Genomic DNA, 20,810 nt, shown 5'->3' with positions numbered 1-20,810 from the left:
AATAGTTCATGCTTTTGTTACATCTGGGTTGGATTATTGTAATGTCTTACTGTCTTGCTGTTCCAGTAAGTGCATAAACAAGCTCCAGTTAGTTCAAAATACAGCAGCAAGACTCCTTACTGGAACTAGAAGATATGACCCCTGTCTTATCTTATCCTATCGCAATGGCTCCCAATCAAATTTTGCATTGATTATAAAATGATACAGTTTTCATTTTATCATAGTTCATCTTGCAATCTATTGATCTATAAAGCACTGAATGGTCTTGCGCCACAGTACCTGAGCGACCTTCTGGTCCTTTGTGACCTGTCACGCCTACTTAGATCAAAAGGTATAGGCTATCTGTTGGTGCCTCATATAGTGAAGGCTACACCAGGGGGCAAAGCCTTTTTTTACAAAGCCCCACAATTATAGAATAGCTTTCCAAGTAATATTTGGGACTCAGATACATTCTCAGTGTTTAAGTCTAGGTTGAAAACATCTTTTTAGTCAAGCCTTTTGTTAATAGCTTTTTATTAGGTAAAGGAGTAGATCTGGAGGGTCCTCAGGCATAGTGTTTCGGTAAACCGGGATGTATGGATGCTGTCCCCTCCCCAAACTCTCACATGTTCACTTAGGTTTGTTGACGGTGGAGTGGCTGGCTGCTTTATGTCCCAGGGCTCCCTCATGTCTGTGTTACCTTCTGGCTCTCCCTTTTAGTCATGCTGTCATAGTTCATCTTGCTAGAGTCCCCTCTTGCACTCACCGCAAAAAGTATACTGTTCTTAACCACGAGGTGACACCAGGCATACCTAACAACCTGTGGGTTTCTCTCTCTCTCTCTCCTTTCTCTTTCTCTCTCTGTCGAGCTACATGTTGATCCTGAGACACCAGTGATGCTGACCTCTTCTGCTCTTTAGACACGCCTGATCCATCTTGATGCCCTACGTCTGGCTGGAGTCTCATCACATTGCTCCTGTAGAGGACGGGCCCAGATGGACAGTTGAAAGACACACTTGGAAGATGGTTCTGGACCCTTACAGTTTTGCTATGATGGCTGAGGACTACAATTGCCATGATAACTTTAGGACTGTAGTTGTCATGCACAGTCTTGCACTCAAGTCTCCATCAGTGAACAGTTGATAACTTCCACAAAATAGACTTAATGCTAAAACTATAATGATTTCCTGGTTACACAGTTGTACTTTGTGAGTATATGACTCACTTATAGAAGTGAGTTATAATCACACTATCCGTTATCACCCAGATGAGGATGGGTTTCCTTTTGAGTCTGGTTCCTCTCAAGGTTTCTTCCTCGTGTTGTCGGAGGGGGTTTTTCCTTGCCACCATTGCCACAGGCTTGCTCATCAGAGATAAATTTTTTTTTCGGGATGAAATTAGCTAATGCTTAAAGTCTTTAATTTTCTGTAAAGCTGCTTTGTGATAATGTCTGTTAAAAGCTGTGTACAAATAAATTGACTTGACTACTTTTCCACAGGTATGCAGGATGATTCATTTTTGACCTAATTTACATAAAATCTGGTGTAAATTTTTTGAGATTTGAATTTCTGGGATTTGTATTTACGGTTCAGAGTTTTGTAATATCTGAAATCTTTGAGTTCTGTTTTGTTTTTAATCTGAAACCTTTTTTCTATCAAGTTTAAAACAGAAATATCAGTTAAAAGTAAATTCATTAAATATAATTAAGAAATAAAATTTTACTTGATGTGACTATTATGTATATAGAGTTCACATATATAAAATTCATATTCAAATACTTTTGACAATTTTCAAGCTCCATTACCTCTGAAAGTGAGTGACCAGAATGAATGAATGAATGAATACACTTTAAAAAAATGCAGGTTCCCTGCTGTTTCATTTTAGAGATAACTAGGGGGTCTCAGCAGCCTTGAAACACTGCACTGCCAGTTTCAGACCAGCTCCCCCAGACTTCATGATATGTGAATGCAAGTTTCATATCATGGGTGTAAATCATGCAGACCTTAAATACCAGAAAATTTCCCCAACAATCAATATAACTGATGAGCCCCTAGATAATCTTCAAGATTATAACACAAGTCCACTTGTCTTCACTTAGATGTTCAAAATGAGCTTGATGAATTATATGCTTCTGACAAATCACTTGACTCTCAAACTATTAAAGTTCTACTTCATTTGTTGTCCATCCTTTGAAGGTAAAACCTAAATATGACCTTTAGACATCTTTATTTGAGAAACAATGTACAATCAGCCTGATTAACCTCCACCTGCCTATTCTCTAAGCAGTAAATAATGGCCTTCACCTTATGTTAAGCCATCTGGCTGCAGAAAGACCAGTATGATCTTGTGAGAGATTTAAATAAGAGAATAATTCATGAGTAGCTATATTTAACAAGCCTTTTTTGTCACAGAGCCCTAAGGTCATTTTCTTTGATTTCTCTCTGATGTGATCTTGGCTTCATTTTACTGCATATTAAATATTGTTACTGCATGCCATCTTTTACCAATCTTATTTAAGAGTGACGTGAACTCAGAATATTTGACAAACAGTAATATTAAAAATACACTCATGGTCCACTTTATTAGGAACACCTGCACCTTCTTGCAGTTATCTAATCATCCATCATGTGGCAGCAGCACAACACATAAAATCATGCAGATACAGGTTAAGAGTTCAGTTAATATTCACATCAACTATCAGAATGGGGGAAAAGTGTGATCTCGGTGACATTAGCCATGGCATGAACGTTGATACCAGATAGACTGGTTTCCGTATTTCAGAAACAGTCGATCATCTTGAAATTTAACACACAACAATTTCTAGAGTTTACACTCACTCTCTCTCTCTCTCTCTCTCACACACAAAAAAAAATCCTGTGAGCAGAGGTTCTGTAGGCTGAAACACCTTGTTGTTGAGAGAGATCAGAGGAGAATGGCCAGATTAGTTTGAGCTCACAGGAAGTCTATATTAACTTAGATAATCACCATTTACAACCAGGGTGAGCAGAAAAGCATCTCAGAATGCACAACATATCAAACATTGTTGGATGGGCTACAACAGTAGAAGTCCACATCAGGCTCCACTCCTCTAAGGCAAGAACAGGAATCTGAAGCTATCATGGGCACAGAGTCACCCAAACTGAAATTAACTTTTTTTTTTTAACTGTTGTAGCCCATGCACTGGAAAATTCACTGTTTTGTGCAGGCTGAGATGTTTGAGTGAGTATGTTTCATAGTGTGTTCTCTAATTCAGAGATTTCTCTCGGTGACAGAAAATGTAGAAATAATTACTTTTATTGTAAAACAAAATCAAAATCAGCCTACGTATTTTAAATGAACACTAACTCTGTAATGGTCTATTTCATTGGAAGACAATGCAACACAAAGGTGGAACTCATTCATTTCACATCATCACATTCTAACTCTGATAGAATAATATGCATTTATTTTGTTTTGTAAATGCCAAATTTACTGAAATTCAGTTTCAAAATGAAAGATTCAAGCTTTATTATATGTGTAAGACAGTGAACTTCATCAAGAACAAGCCTCATGTAATTCACCACAACACCTAGCTCTGCAAAAACTTAAATGAGGGGGTTTCCAGGGAAAACACTACTTTTACATTTGGAGGCTGTTAAAACAGGAGAAGTAAGTGGGTACTGCACCTGTCCCAGTGGCCATGTTCGCTCACCAGACTGTCCTCCAGCTCGTCCTCTATGCGGAAGGGCTGAAGAGACACAGGCTCATCCTGAGGACAGGAATATTGCCTGAGGAATGAGTGAGACAGAGCTGCTTCTGCTGTCAGCCGGTCCACTGGGTTAAAGGTCAAGATCTGCTCCAGGAAATCTGTGGCTGAGAGTGGAAATGGAAAAGTAGACTCATTAAAACCGGTTTAATGATTGTGTGAATGATCTGAATCACTGAAAAACATTTTACTGGAATTTGCTTATTAATTTCAGTCCTGTTTCTCACCTTCCTCCTCCACCTCAGGAAGAAGCTCTTGCAGTGATCTCCTGACCTCCCAGTTGTGGTTGACGTAAGAAGGCATGACTCTCAGCAGCTCCTGCCGGTCCTCCTCCCTAATCACTGGCACAGTGTCCAGAATTAGCTGCATCTGCTCCAGCTCATGTGCACCTGGAGCATAGCATTCTGGTGTTAGACAGATGATGTCTTATATTTAAAATTGAAAAAGCACAGAGATACCTTTTCCTGAACATACACTATATGTTATGCCAAAAGTATGTGGACACCTGACCATCACATGCATATGTGGGTCTTCCCCAAACTGCTACCACAAAGTGTGAAGCAGCCAGTTGTCTAAAATGCCTTGTATGCTGTAGGATTAAGATTTCCCTTCCCTGGAACTAAGGGGCTCAAACCTGTTCCAGCATGACAATTAGGGCTGAACTAATTGAACTAAATATCATATCTATATCTAGATATGAACATTCAAGATATTAATTATCGAAAAAGCAACGATATAGACGATATAGAGTTCCCCTCCCCGCGCTCGCCCTGCATGTACAGCTCTGGCAGTCACAACAAACATCATTTTTACGATTGCCCTTGAATGCACCGCTAAGGCCAGCCAACCACAAACCTTATTTCATGCTTGCTGTGGATCGACAGCTGAAGCCAACCAATGACAAACATATGAGGGCGGGAGTGAGGGAGACGGAGACCGAGGCGCGCGCACACACTACAGACACAGCGGGGAAATTAAAAAGAAAGAAAGAAAATGAGTGCGGAAGATAATGCGGCCGGTGGCGGTGCAGAATCTGACTTGGTGCCAAAACATAAATCACCCTCCATTATTTGGAGGTATTTTGGATTCAAAAAGGACGATGTTAACCAGAGTGAGGTGTTGTGCAGGTCGTGCTTAGCAAAAATTGTGACGAAGCAAGGTAGCACAACAAACATGTTTCACCACCTGAAACAACACCATTGCGTGCTGCACGAAGAGTGTATGACAATGAGAGAAACACCGGGGACTTCTCAGTCATCCCAAAATAAGCCAAAGAAAAGTTTGATTGGGACGTCACGGTGGTGTAGTGGTTAGCACTGTCGCCTCACAGCAAGAAGGTCCGGGTTCGAGCCCTGTAGCCAGCGAGGGCCTTTATGTGCGGAGTTTGCATGTTCTCCCCGTGTCCGTGTGGGTTTCCTCCGGGTGCTCCGGTTTCCCCCACAGTCCAAAGACATGCAGGTTAGGTTAACTGGTGACTCTAAATTGACCGTAGGTGTGAGTGTGAATGGTTGTCTGTGTGTCAGCCCTGTGATGACCTGGCGACTTGTCCAGGGTGTACCCCGCCTCTTACCCGTAGTCAGCTGGGATAGGCTTCAGCTTGCCTGCGACCCTGCAGAACAGGATAAAGCAGCTAGAGATAATGAGATGAGATGAAAGTTTGATTGCTGATGCGTTCAGTAGCGTTACACCGTACGAGTCGACGTCCACCAGACATAAAGAAATTACAGACGCTATAACATACCACATTGCAAAAGACATGGTACCGGTGTACACAGTCTCGAAAGAGGGCTTTAAAAAAATGGTTCGGACGCTGGACAAGCATTATAAAATACCATCCCGAACACATTTTAATCAAGTGGGCATTCTGAAACTCTATAATGAGCGTAAAATGAATGTTGAATCCGAGCTCCGTGAAATCGATCATTTCGCCACAACCATGGACCTATTGTTAAAGCAGAGCTGCAGTAAAATGTTTGATTTGTAATTTATTTATTTGTAATTTATGTTAATGTTGATGACTGGCAGTGAGTTCTTAAAAATAAAACTGCATTTTCCACATTTTTTTGTATTATGATGTTTTTATTTTTCTGAAAAATGCTTGGTTTTCACCGAACCCGTAGTCATATCGTATCGTATCGAGATATCTGGCATGAATATCGAGATATGAAATTTTGTCCATATCGTTCAGCCCTGTTGACAATGCCCATGTGCGCAAAGACAACTCCATAAAGACAGGGTGTGCCATGGTCGGAGTGGAAGAACTTGAATGGCCTGATCCCTGACCTCAACCCCACTGAACACCTTTGGGATGAACTGAAAAGCCAATGTGCACCAGACCTCCTTGGTTGACATCAGTGCCCACCGTAACTAATGCTGTTTTGTCTGAATGAGCACAACTCCCCATAGCCACACTTCAAAACTTAGTATAAAACCTTTCCAGAAGAGTGGAGGTTTTAGAATGGTCACATATGGATGTGATGGTCAGGTTTCCACATAATTTTGGCCATATAGAGTAGTTATTTAGAAGGGATATATTGAGTAGTGGGCAGCACAGTGGTGTAGTGGTTAGCACTATCGCCTCACAGCAAGAAGGTCCTGGGTTTGAGCCCAGCGGCTGACGAGGGCCTTTCTGTGTGGAGTTTATGTGTTCTCCCCCATGACTGTGTGGGTTTCCCCACAGTCCAAAGACATGCAGGTTAGGCTAATTGGTAGCTCTAAATTGTGTGAGTGTAAATGGTTGTATGTGTCAGCCCTGCGATGATCTGGCAACTTGTCCAGGGTGTACCCCACCTCTCACCCATAGTCAGCTGGGATAGGCTCCAGCTTGCCTGCAACCCTGTACTGGCTATCATTGAGCAATGGATGGGTAGTTATTTCATATATTTGCAGGATACTGAGAAGTCAAAGAACTTCAAGAAAGTTTAGCTTTTAAAAAATGTCTTATGATAGGTACTTTCTTTGGTTGCCTGACAGTGGTGCTTGAAAGTTTGTGAATCCTATAGAATTTTCTATTTCTGCATAAATGGCATTTAAAATGGTGGCGGCGCGTGCGGACGCAGCGGCTCCTCTCTGTTCCGATAATGTGGCGTTTACATGTTTGTCTTCGTCGGTGTGCTCGAGTGATGGTATGTTTTCGTCGCATTTGTCTGTCCCGAGGCGCACATACAGCCGTGGGACTCTTTTTGACATTGGCAACACTTTTTTCTGTAAGTTAAACCTGGCACACGCTAAGGAGCTACGTACATGACCTCGGCCTACTCCGGCGGCCCGCTTTGACATTGACCCCCACTACTGCTGCACACCCGCAGAGGAAGCGCTGTAGGTGGTGCAAGAGGAAGCAGAAGCGGGGAAAGCGCGGGGGTATCCGGGCCAGGCTAATGGCTAATCCACACAAGCCAGCTATACCGTCCATCGTACTCGCCAATGTACGCTCCTTGGATAACAAACTGGATTATATTCACCTTTTGAGAGCGACCCAGCAGGCTGTGAGAGAGTGCTGTGTTTTTGTGTTCACGGAAACATGGCTCAGCGACAGCATACCAGACTCCGACATCCAGCTCGACCAGCTAACATGCTATCGAGCAGACAGAGCCCTCATTGAAGGAGCTAAGACCCGCGGCGGCGGGTTCTGTGTTTACATCAGGGATGCTTGGTGTCAGGACGCTGTGGTAGTTTGCAGACACTGTTCACCCCTTGTGGAGTTTATGATCGTCAAATGCCGGCCTTTCTATCTACCGAGGGAGTTTTCTGCCATCCTGCTTGTTGCAGTTTACATTCCTCCTAGCTGCAACAACAACAATAGGGACAAGGCACTGAGTGAACTGTACTGCACCATCAGCAACCAACAGACAGCCCATCCAGAGGGACTTCTCATCGTAGCTGGGGATTTCAACCACGCAAATCTCAAAACAGTGTTTCCTCAGTTACATCAACACATTGACTTTGCAACACGGGGAAACAACACACTGGACCAGGTTTACACTACACAGAGAAGAGCATACAAGGCCTCACCCCATCTCGGTGCTTCAGACCACATCACTGTTATGCTAATGCCAGCATACAGGCCAAAGGTCAAAGTCATCAAACCGGTCCAGAAGCAGGTACAGGTGTGGCCAGAGGGTGCTTCCTCAGCACTTCAGGACTGCTTTAACATCACAGACTGGGACATGTTTAAGCAGGCAGCCACTTACAACCACCACATCAACATCCAGGAATATTCAGACACTGTTACAGCCTACATTAGTAAATGCACTGATGATGTCACGGACACTAAGACCATCACAGTACAGGCCAACCAGAAACCATGGCTGACGGGGGAAGTCTATCGGTTACTGAAAGCCCGGAACGCTGCTTTCAGAGCAGGTGATGAGGCTGGTCTGAGATCAGCAAGAGCCAACTTGTCCCGTGGCATCAGACTAGCAAAGAAGCAGTACAGTAGCAGGATAGCCCAGCATTTCACTGACAGCAGAGAGACAAGGAGCCTGTGGCAGGGGATACAGACCATCACGGACTATAAAACCTCAACCACAGACCTGTGACAAGGACATCACTCTGCTGAACAGTCTAAACAACTTCTTTGGATGGTTTGAAGCCAACAACAGCATGCCTACACAGAAGACACCACCCCTTCCGGATGACCAGGTGCTGTCCCTGTCTCCAGCCAGTGTGAGGAGATCCCTCTCCAGGATCAACACCCGCAAAGCTGTAGGACCTGACAACATTCCAGGTCGTGTGCTAAAGGACTGTGCAGAGGAGCTCACAGAAGTGCTCACAGACATCTTCAACACCTCCCTGAGCCAAGCTGTTGTCCCCACCTGCTTCAAGAGCACCACCATCATCCCTGTTCCAAAGAAGGCCTCTCCATCCTGCTTCAACGACTACCACCCTGTGGCAGGGTTTCCCATACATAGACCATTGTGTGGCGCAGCGCCACACAATGGATTCCTATCGCCACATAATCAGACTCGCGATTTTGAAAAAAAAAATTCCGTTGCGTATCGTTCCGTTCATTCATAGTGCTCTTTCTTCTCGTTTGCGCGTGCACACACACACACACAGACAGAGAGCGACGGAGAGGCGTGTACACAGGTCTGCCGTTGCGCATGTACCCGGTGTCACGGTCTGATCGTGCGCTGGTATAAATTTACCATGCGCAGACCGATTTTTTTTTCCCTCGGTCAACTTCCGGGAAGTCTAGACTGGTGGTAAATTCAGACCGTGACACCGGCCTTATTGCATTATCCCGTTTATCCCGCTTCAGCATTAATGCAAGTTATTAATAATGGTTTGACATTCACAATAAATAAGGATTTCCCACTAGCCTAAATAAAATGCTGTTATACTCGCGGGGATGCCTAGCTGATGCTATCTGAAGCATAAAATCTGAATATTTTAAGAAACAATGCGGTAGTTGAGAGAGGCTACTGTAGGATGCCCACAGGCTAATAATAACTTCATATTTATTTGACTATTATAATTTTATTGACTCTCAATGTTTGCTGCTTTAACTCAGATGAGTATTGAAAAGTTGTTTCTGAATTGCGAGCGGGATTTCTCAGCTATGAATAGAGTAAGCACATAGAAATTCAGTATTCCTTTGTATATTTTTTTATGTAATGGAAATTTTTAGTGCTTTGATGATGAAGAAAATGTACTTTTTTATCCATAGATTAAAACAGACCTCAGGAATAGGCTCCAAGGGGAACACCTGGAAGCCTGCTTACGAATCTCCATAAATGGTCCCAAACCCAATGACTTCCCTTAAGATAGGGCACTTGAGGGTTTTTTTTTCCAGGAAGCCACGCAGAATTAAATGTTCTGATAGTGCATGCAGGCTTTGCACCAATTAGGGTAATGCTTTTCATTATTGTTAGTTGCCTTGTTGTTAGTTGTTGGTTGCCTTGCCTTTTTTTTTTTTTTTGGTTTCCGTTTCTGGTTGCGAGTACGTCGTGCGCATTCTGGCTGCCGCTTCTCACCAGAGCTTTTTTTTTTTTTTTCTTTATTTTTCAATTTTCATTTTATTTATTTATTTTTTTCTGTGTGTTTGTGTAGTTTGATGTTTGTTTGAGTGTTTTGTCCGCCGGTTGTGGTGTAGCTCCGGACCCAGTTTTGGGCGTTGGTTCCCTCTAGGCCTTGGTTCGCTGTGGGTGATGCCTGTGCTCCCAGCTGTGGACTGCAGTGAGCTCGCTGCTCATTTAACATTCGTGGTTGTCCAGTGCTCTGCGCTTTAATGCTTGGCGTGATGTTCCGAGCGATGTTGCTCGGTGGCATCGCGGCGGCTGTGCAGGCGGTTTGGGACACACCAGCGCTCTGCATGGCGGATCTTCTGTGTTCGCTTTGTGGATCCACGGCGTGGTGTTTGAGCGATGTGGCTGACGGCGTCATGGCGGCTGTGCTGGAGATGTGGGACTCGTTTTCATGTGCCTTTTGGTGGGACTGTGGCTGCTACACCACTGGAATTACATCCTGACTCCTACTTGGTGGACTTTTTATTTTTTATTATTTATTCATTTATTTATTTATAATTTTTTATTATTATTATTTATTTCTTTGTCTATAATTGTAAAGCGTCCTTGGGTTTCTTGAAAGGTGCTATATAAGTTGAACTTATTATTATTATTATTATTATTATTATTATTATTATTGGTGTTACCTTAAGTGGTTTCTTACATCTAATTATGATATTTTATTATTATTTTGTTGTTACATTATACTATTTATTTCATTTTAGTATTGCTTGAGGTAAGTGTTGAGTTCAATATTTAAAATAAAAACCTCCAGCTTATTTTTTGCAATTTATTCCTTGAATGTCAACTAAAGAATGATTGAAAGATTGCCACCAAAAAGGCAAAAAACTAAGGTAAAAATCTTCAATTTTGGTGAGTAATTTTCATAAATTTAAAAGACAGGTTTTCCACCAACATCAAGCCCAGCAAACTAATGGCCTGCCCTGTAATGTAAAGTTGGGTCGAGGAATGAAACCAGGCAGGGTTCTGGTAAAAATTGTTTTAGCTGTCTTCTCTTAAAGAACTTAAAAGAATTTAGATTGAACTGAATAATCTCAAATACTTCTTGTAGCTTTAAAATAGTCCCAGCAGGTGATTCTGAAGAAAAATACTGTGTGTTTGAACACCGCCCGCTGTAAACACTTTGCATACACCCCAATGACCGACTCCACCGACCGCCACGGCACCACCGCACACGATTCCCTCATCGGCACAGTGGAGCACCACAAATTGCTACCTGGTCTGTAGGAAACACTGCCCTGTGGCACTGACCCCCATCATTATGAAGTGCTTCGAGTGGTTAGTCATGCAGCACATCAAATCCATCCTCCCTCCCTCCATGGACCCATACCAATTTGCATATCGGGCCAATCGGTCCACTGATGATGCAATCTCCACCGCTCTCCACTCAGCTCTCACTCACCTGGACACTAAGGACTCTTACATGCGGATGCCGTTCTTAGACTTTAGTTCAGCATTTAACACAATCATCCCCCAGCAGCTGATTCAGAAACTGGACTGTCTAGGACTAAACACATCCCTCTACAACTGGTTGCTGGACTTCCTGACCGGAAGACCACAGGCAGTCCAGGTCGGCAGCAACACATCCAGCACCATCATACTGAACACAGGGGCCCCTCAAGGATGTGTGCTCAGCCCCCTTCTCTTCACCCTGCTGACCCATGACTGCACACCAACACACAACAGCAACCTCTTCATCAAGTTTGCGGATGACACGACTGTGGTGGGACTCATTAACAACAATGATGAGTCATACTACAGGGACGAGGTGAGCCAACTGGCCGCGTGGTGCAGAGACAACAATCTCTCTCTTAATGTGGAGAAGACGAAGGAGATGGTTGTCGACTTCCGGAGAGCCTCCACCCAGCATCCTCCACGGACCATCAATGGTGCCGCTATGGAGAGAGTGAGCAGCACCAAGTTCCTGGGTGTGTACCTCACCGAGGATCTCTCCTGGAGCAGCAACACCGCATCGCTGGCCAGGAAAGCTCAGCAGCGCCTGTACTTCCTCCGCAGACTGAAAAGAGCTAGAGCACCAGCCACTATCATGCAGACCTTCTACCGCGGAACCATCGAGAGCATCCTGACCAGCTGCATCACTGTGTGGTACGGCGGCTGTACTGCATCCTGACAGAAGACCCTGCAGCACATAGTGAGAGCAGCTGAGAAGATCATCGGTGTCCCCCTACCCTCCCTTCAGGATATTTACAACACACGCCTGGCCCGCAGAGCACTCAGTATTGCGGGCGACTCCACCCATTCCAACCACCACTTCTTCAGCCTCCTGCCTTCTGGGAGGAGAATGAGAAGCCTCTGGGCGACAACCAGCAGACTGAGAGACAGCTTCATCCACCAAGCCGTCAGGATGCTGAACTCCCTCCCAGGCCAGTACCCCCTTCCCTTAATACACAAACCAAATGTCACCAACCACTTTAACGAACTGTAACGGAATTCAATTGCACTATGTTAAAACTGTTTACAATACTATCTACATGGTTTTTTTTTTTTTAAAGTTAATTGCACTATATAAAAACTGTTTAGAACACTGTTTACACTTTATACATATCTGCCATATTTATACTTACACTGAAAATTCTGCTTATACTGCCATATTTATTTATTTATATTTATACTGATAATTACTATACTGTCAGACTGCTGTTCCCATTTACATTGTTCATTCTGTTTATATTGTCATTCGTCTCATTTAAATTTATACCGTTAATTCTGTTCACACTGCACTTTCTGGATTGCCACTGTCTTTTCTTAGATAGCTGTAGCTTGTGTGTGTAAATACCCCCCCCCCCCAGGTTTTTTTTCCTTCCTCTTTTTAAAGTTTATACACTATATTGCCAAAAGTAGTTGCTCACCTGTCTTGATTCACATATGAGCTTAAGTGACATCCCATTCCTAATCCATAGGGTTCAATATGATGTCAGTCCACCCTTTGCAGCTAGAAAAGCTTTATCTCTTCTGGGAAGGCTGTCCACAAGGTTTAGGAGTGTGTTTATGGGAATTTTTGACCATTCTTCCAGAAGCGCATTTGTGAGGTCACACACTGATGTTGGACGAGAAGGCCTGGCTCTCAGTCTCCGCTCTAATTCATCCCAAAGGTGTTCTATCGGGTTGAGGTCAGGACTCTGTGCAGGCCAGTCAAGTTCATCCACACAAGACTCTGTCATCCATGTCTTTATGGACCTTGCTTTGTGCACTGGTGCACAGTCATGTTGGAAGAGGAAGGGGCCAGCTCCAAACTGTAAAAACAGTCTGCATGCCTAGGTGCTTGATTTTATACACCTGTGCCCATGGAAGTGATTGGAACACCTGATTCCGATAATTTGGATGGGTGAGCTAATACTTTTGGCAATATAGTCCATCTTGTACCTATATTTTATATTTCATGTTTATTACTGTTTGCACCGCGGATAAGAGGGAAACGCAATTTCAATTCTCTGTATGTCCTGCACATATGGCATTATTGACAATAAAGTGAACTTGAACTTGATAAATATGACCTAAAACATCATCAGATTTTCACATAACTCCTAAAAGTAGATAAAGAGAACCCAGTTAAACAAATGAGACAAAAATATTATACTTGCTCATTTATTTATTGAGGAAAATGATCCAATATTACATATCTGTGAGTGGCAAAAAGTATGTGAACCTTTTGCTTTCAGTATCTGGTGTGACCCCCTTGTGCAGCAATAACTGCAACTAAACGTTTCCGGTAACAGTTGATCAGTCCTGCACACTGGCTTGGAGGAATTTTAGCCTATTCCTCCATATAGAACAGCTTCAACTCTGGGATGTTGGTGGGTTTCCTCACATGAACTGCTTGCTTCAGGTCCTTCCACAACATTTCAATTGGATTAAGGTCAGGACTTTGACTTGGCCATTCCAAAACATTAACTTTATTCTTCTTTAACCATTCTTTGGTAAAACGACTTGTGTGCTTAGGGTCGTTGTCTTGCTGCATGACCCACCTTCTCTTGAGATTCAGTTCATGGACAGATGTCCTGACATTTTCCTTTAGAATTCGCTGGTATAATTCAGAATTCATTGTTCCATCAATGATGGCAAGCCGTCCTGGCCCAGATGCAGCAAAATAGGCCCAAACCATGATACTACTACCACCATGTTTCACAGATGGGATAAGGGTCTTATGCTGGAATGCAGTGTTTTTCTTTCTCCAAACGGAACGCTTCTCATTTAAACCAACATTTCTATTTTGGTCTCATCCATCAATAAAACATTTTTCCAATAGCTTTCTGGCTTGTCCACGTGACCTTTAGCAAACTGCAGTTCTTTTTGGAGAGCAGTGGCTTTCTCCTTGCAACCCTGCCATGCACACCATTGTTGTTCAGTGTTCTCCTGATGGTGGACTCATGAACATTAGCCAATGTGAGAGAGGCCTTCAGTTGCTTAGAAGTTACCCTGGGGTCCTTTGTGACCTCGCTGACTATTTGATCTTTGTTGGTCGACCACTCCTGGGGAGGGTAACAATGGTCTTGAATTTCCTCCATTTGTACACAATCTGTCTGACTGTGGATTGGTGGAGTCCAAGCTCTTTAGAGATGGTTTTGTAACCTTTTCCAGCCTGATGAGCATCAACAACGCTTTTTCTGAGGTCCTCAGAAATCTCCTTTGTTCGTGCCATTATACACTTCCACAAACATGTGTTGTGAAGATCAGACTTTGATAGATCCCTGTTCTTTAAATAAAACAGGGTGCCCACTCACACCTGATTATCATCCCATTGATTGAAAACACTTGACTCTAATTTCACCTTCAAATTAACTGCTAATCCTAGAGGTTCACATACTTTTGCCACTCACAGATATGTAATATTGGATCATTTTCCTCAATAAATAAATGACCAAGTATAATATTTTGGTGTCATTTGTTTAACTGGGTTCTCTTTATCTACTTTTAGGACTTGTGTGAAAATCTGATGATGTTTTAGGTCATATTTATGCAGAAATATAGAAAATTCTAAAGGGTTCACAAACTTTCAAGCACCACTGTAGCTTGTCCTATTAAGTTGATTAAAGAGTAATGTTTTCCTGTCTGTTTAAAGCTGTATATGCATTTTTTGTTTGGGGCAGTGATGGCTCAATGAGTTAAGGCCCTGGTTTACTAATTGGCAAGGTGCGGACTTAAGCCCTAGCACCACCAAGCTGTCACTGTTGGACCCTCAAGCAAGGCCTTTAACCCTATTGGTTCAACATCTCTACATCAATCCCACATAGAAGGGGGGGGGATGCAAAAAGAAGAATAATGCATTTCTGGTTTGTTTCATGCTATCATGTACTGGCAAGCAACATAAAAAAAGCTTTAATAAGATGAGAGCATATCATTTACATGTTGTGCTTTAATTCTTCATTTATCCAGGTGTATGTGCACTACAGTGGCGGTTGGTAGTCTTTCAAACAGGGGAGGCTGGTCGGTTACGATATTTCCAGATTTTAAAAGAAAAAACACATCAATTTTGCCCATACTCTTGCCTCTGATCTGGCTGATTGTTGGCAGGGTCACAAACTGTGAAATAACAGGTTCTTTTGGCCCATTAGCCTATTGTCCAATATACATGATGGTGGTGTTGGGGGGGGTATATTTTAACATTTTTTATATTTTAAAATTGTGGCATGTTGTTTAAAAATTGATCATTACTGAAAGTAGCTCTTTGTCAGGAACCTCAGCAGTAACAGCAGAGTGTTCTGGAATAGGCACAAGCACTGACCTTGGGGAGCCAAACATAGAGCTGGGTGCCACACATTTCATTCAATGACACTTTCCCTATATTTTACTTATTTTGACTAAGAAATGTTTTATTGACAATTTTGATAACCCTTCACTTTTAATCCAGGTCTGTAGTGTGAAATGTTCTCGGCTGTGTTTTTGTTTAAAAATGTTTTCCAAATTGTAGCTGTGTTTAATTCATATCCAGAGAAATATATATTCCAATATAATATACTCAGCATAAACATTTTAAGTATATTCTATATTTTTGGTCCATCCATGACATATTATTAAAGTAGCCTATTTACTGTTGTTGATGTGGGTCACTTGCTGTTAGCCAATTCACTTTCTCGTACCAGGAGAGCTGAAAGGAACGAGTATTATTCCCTACCTTTTTCACCAAGTCAATTTGAGGCGTTGGTCTACCCTGCTCTTTAATTTTAATTTTTTCCTCGAAAGGAAGACTGGCAAATGGCTTCGCCAAAATTAAATCAGCAATGCTTGGCATCCGTGTGCAGCTTTCTTGCTAGCTGACTAGCCCCCTCAAGTTCAGTCACTCAAATAAACGAAATTTCTGGAACTAAGATAGCAAACTTGACAACACTATATTTACACTTTATTTACAATGAAAATATATACAAACTAAAAAAGCTGGTAGAAACCGTATGTAATGAATGAAATCGAAATATAAGCTGATCTCTTACAATACACCACAGCACTTGCGAATCCACATGGGACTGAACTGAAATTCACCGCTGCCTGTCTATATTTGAAACGAGTTGTCAATCAAAGAAAATATCCGGCCGCTTTCACCAATCACCAGTCTCCTCGCGGAAAGCTTTGCCATGTCCCTCCCATGTGAGGCTCGGAGTCCGTAGGCGGGCATTTTCGCAGTATTTGTCCAATAACCATCTTGCATTTTGAGATTGAAAAGCGCATAGCTCCCAAATACCATTGAAGTCCACTGAGGCTGGGAGTCCGTGAGACTCCGTGGGCGGGCGTTTTCGCAGTATTTGTCCAATAACTGTCTTGCATTTTGAGATTGAAAAGCGCATAGCTCCCAAATGCCATTGAAGTCCACTGAGGCTGGGCTGCATCGCGCTGTCACGAGGGGGATAAACTCATGCACACATTAAAGTTATAACAGAATTATTTCGCACTGTAGTGGGTTGAGCACATATATTTCTATGATTCTGGATCTGAAATAGCAATGTTATAAGGTCGGCTATAACATAAGCCTAGCGCAATTCATCCTACACGATGTTCGTCATTTTTAGAGGAGGCTGAGCCTCCCTCGTTGTCTTAGAGCAATCGCCTGTGGTGTACTAGTGCATCTAAAAAACCAGAATATCATGAATAAGTTCATTTTTTGTAGTCCCATTCATAAAGTAAACTTTCATATATTCTATATTCATTACATGTAAAGTGAAATATTTCAAGCCTTTTTTGTTTTAATTTTGATGATTATGGCTTAGCTCATGAAAATCAGAAATCTAGCATTTCAAAATATTAGAATATTTCATTTCGAGTTTGAGTAAAACAGTATCAATACCGTGCATCTCTCAGTCTAGTTCAATACATGCAATCACAATCATGGGGAAGACTGCTGACTTGACAGTTATCCAGAATATGATCACTGACACCCTCCACAGAAGGTCAACGCTGAAAAGGCTGGTTGGAAAAGGTGCACAAGCAACAGGGATGACCGCAGCCTTGAGAGGATTGTCAAGAAAAGTCAATTCAAGAACTTGGGGGCACTTCACAAGGAGTGGACTGAGGCTGGCGTCAATCCATGAAGAGCCATCAAGCACAGACCTCTTCAGGAAAGGGGTTACAACTGTTGCATTCCTAATATCAAGCCACTCCTGAACAAGATACAATGTCAGTAGAGTCTTACCTGGGCTAAGGAGAGAAAGAACTGGATTGTTGCTCAGTGGTCCAAAGTCATCTTTTCAGATGAAAGTAAATTTTTCATTTAATTTGGAAATCAAAGTCCTAGAGTCTGGAGGAAGAGTGGAGAGGCACAGAATCCAAGGTGGTTGAAATCCAGTGTGAAGTTTCCGCATTCTGTGATGATTTGGAGTGTTATGTCATCTGCTGCTGTTGGTCCACTGTGTTTTATCAAGTCAACACAGCCATCTACCAGGAGATTTTACAGCACTTCATGCTTCCATCAGCTGACAAGCTTTATGGAGATGCTGATTTCCTTTTTCAGCAGGACTTAGCACCTGCCCACAGTGCCAAAACTACTACCAAATGGTTTGCTGAACATGATATTACTGTGCTTGATTGGCCAGCCAACTCACCTGACCTGAACCCCATATAGAATCCATGGAGTATTGTCAAGAGGAAGATGAGAAACACCCAATCCAAAAATACAGATGAGCTGAAGGTCGCTATCAAAGAAACCTGGACTTCATTAACACCTCAGCAGTGCCACAGGCTGATCGCCTCCATGCCACGCCGCATTGATGCAGTAATTCATGGTAAAGTAACTCCAACCAAGTATTGAGTGTATATATTAACATACTTTTCAGAAGTTGGACATTTCTGTATTGTAAATCCTTTTTTACTGATCTTAGGAAATATTCTCATAATTTGAGAAACTGGATTTCTGATTTTCATGAGCTATAAGCCATAATCATCAAAATTTAAACAAAAAAATGCTTGAAATATTTAACTTTACATGTAATTAATATAGAATATATGAAAATTTACCTTTTTCATTTAAATAAAAAAAACTTTTTCATGATATTCTATTTTTTTTGAGATGCACTAACACATGTACACATATTGAAAAAAATATGCTCAGAATACTGAGTTCTTTTGATCATATTGTTTAAATTTCAGTGCAGTCTGTTATTACTATGACAGAATGGGCATCATTTTAATGACAATGATCATCTACTTCCACATATTTTAGTGATCTGACCTGCAAAAAGCATTCGGCCTGTAAGCATCTCAGCCAGGATGCAGCCTGCAGCCCACATGTCGATGGCCTTGGTGTAGTTATTTGGAAAGAGCAGCAGACGTGGGGAGCGATACCATTTAGTCACCATCCCTTCTGAGAGGTAGCCCTGTTTGTACACACATAAGAGACTGCTGCTAGCTACAGGCAAAACACATGGGCAAAAGCAGCTTGTGGTGACACATTGCTGTAACATAAGAGAGTCTCCATGTCTAAAAACACAGGTGCACCACTCACTCTGTCACAGAATTACATCAGGCTTCATTCACGTCAAAAACAAGCTTCATCTCATCAGTAAGGTAAGGTGACCAGATTTCTGAGAAGAAAACCTGGGACATTTTCGGTTCGGTGGTGAAAATATCATTAAAACATCTAATGTGTTCATCTTTGTGATAAAAAGGGGACACATTTCTGGTTTTCACGTATTTTGATCATGCATTGCATAAAAAGTGGAATTTTCCTCATTAAGTGCACTGTAGGCCTATTCTGCAACTGCTTTAGGTTAACATTAATTAAAGACAATGTGAAAATCTCTAGTATGGGTACACAATTTAGATTTATAGACTCTTAAATTGTAGGCTAGCTGAAATAGATGTTTTAGAGTACATATATTTAATTAATTACCATATATGCCACTAGTAATGGAAAATGTATTTAAAAATAATGGCAACAACCTTCCACTGTAGCTTTTCACTTTAGCCTTCCATATCAACCCATTGATTATTATTTTCCTATATCAACATGTCCCCTCCTATTTTATTGCTTGCTTAAAATATGGTAGCTACACTAAAATGAGCCTTTTTTTTTCCTGGGGGGTATAGGACACAAAGACGTCATTGCATTACCAAAGATATTTTATGTAGCATTTTTATTTATGACTTTTTTTTTTAATTGTGTCAGATTTACTGTATCCAAGTAAATAAGCTGCATATCTGTTCTGACAAGTATTGGTTTAAAGAAATGCAAAATATCTGCAAAGAGGGACACTGTGAGCTAAAGCTGCACTGTTTACAGGAACTCTCATAACCTTAAGGCACAATACAGTGTGTTAAGGCTTCCACTACAGCACTGTGCTTTCCAGGAGAATAAATGACCCAGCATCTCTTCAATCTTTAATGAGAAACAGCTGATGTAGCCGCATGGCCTCTAACAGTCCCCCATTTAAACCATCTTTTCTTTTCCACCCCCCAGCTTTATCCTTTAGAGGCAGTGATGAATCATTGACGAGATCATACCAGGCAGATTCCTCAGAGTGAAATGGGTCATGATGATGACCCACAGAGATGCCATTCACATACCCTGGTCACACTGTGTACGCCTGCGCCCTACCTAACAAATAAAGCCCTTTGACTCACAAATCAATTAAATTCATTTTAGAAATATAACAAAATGAACCAACAAATACCGCCAACCAATTTCATTCCATTTTGCTGATTTAGCATGAGCATATTCAACTCAACCCAACAAATCTTTACAACAATAACTTAGCATAATAAAAAATATTTATCAAGGTAGATTATTTGATGCTACAGATTGAACAAGAAATATTAGTATCTCTCTCTGGAATGGACAAATTATTAATCAGTAACTCAAGTGCCCAGGACAAACAAAGTTTATTTCTGGGCTAGTCATTTTTATTCCTAGTTTACCAGCAGACAAGTAGGCTCAACAACTAAAAAAGGTCAGGAAGCCTTATTCCCAGGGCTCGAAATTAACTTTTTTTCTTTGTGTCCCCCAGTGGTCCCGAATTCTGTGTTGTATTGTCCCGAATGGAAGCAATAGTGTCCCCATTTTTTTCCTCTCTGAAATAACCAGTGGTTAATATTATCATATGAAGTTACTATTATATTTGTAACTATACGATTTTGAACCCTTTATATCATTTTTACAATAAGTCACAAAACACAAGTGACACATGTCCTATACATCATCTACTTCAAAATTACAGTTATTGCATTTTCAGTTTATTAAACTTTGGCGATCTCACTGTATGAATAGATACCCGTTTATTTAAAAGGGGCCAACTAGCTCATTCAGAAAATGTTTCAACTCACTACATCTGCAGTACACTTTAGCTGAAAATAAGACCCCTTTTATGTTTGTTTCATCTACTTATACCTTGAATATCTGTTGGCATATATAAGGCCAACTTATTTTCACCATTACCGTTATCCATTTTTATGTAATATACCTGTTGCCCCATTCAGAGATGTTTTGAAAGCCATCAGCCATACCATCAATGGATGAAATGCACACCCATGTTGCAAGCAATACAATAGAAGGTTTGACCCAAAAAACGAAATATTTTAATCCAGTCTACAGTGTAAAATAAAGGAAAAACGCCATCCAA

At 41.6% G+C, this 20,810-nt stretch overlaps 1 protein-coding gene across 1 annotated transcript in view; it reads right to left on the bottom strand.

The window, feature by feature from the left end:
* mapk4 (mitogen-activated protein kinase 4) overlaps positions 1-20,810 on the bottom strand; it is a 50,516-nt gene that overhangs the window by 10,876 nt on the left and 18,830 nt on the right. The window contains exons 4-6 of the mRNA XM_060931909.1: positions 18,425-18,569; positions 3,952-4,113; positions 3,645-3,831 (exon numbers count right to left, since the gene is read on the bottom strand). Of these exons, the coding sequence (XP_060787892.1) occupies positions 3,645-3,831; positions 3,952-4,113; positions 18,425-18,569 (494 nt within the window). The remainder of the gene's footprint in view (positions 1-3,644; positions 3,832-3,951; positions 4,114-18,424; positions 18,570-20,810) is intronic.

Source organism: Neoarius graeffei, chromosome 10 (genome assembly GCF_027579695.1).
Source record: "Neoarius graeffei isolate fNeoGra1 chromosome 10, fNeoGra1.pri, whole genome shotgun sequence".
Taxonomy (NCBI): domain Eukaryota; kingdom Metazoa; phylum Chordata; class Actinopteri; order Siluriformes; family Ariidae; genus Neoarius; species Neoarius graeffei.
Note: the sequence above shows the minus strand (reverse complement) of the source record. Positions and strands in the feature narration are given on the sequence as shown.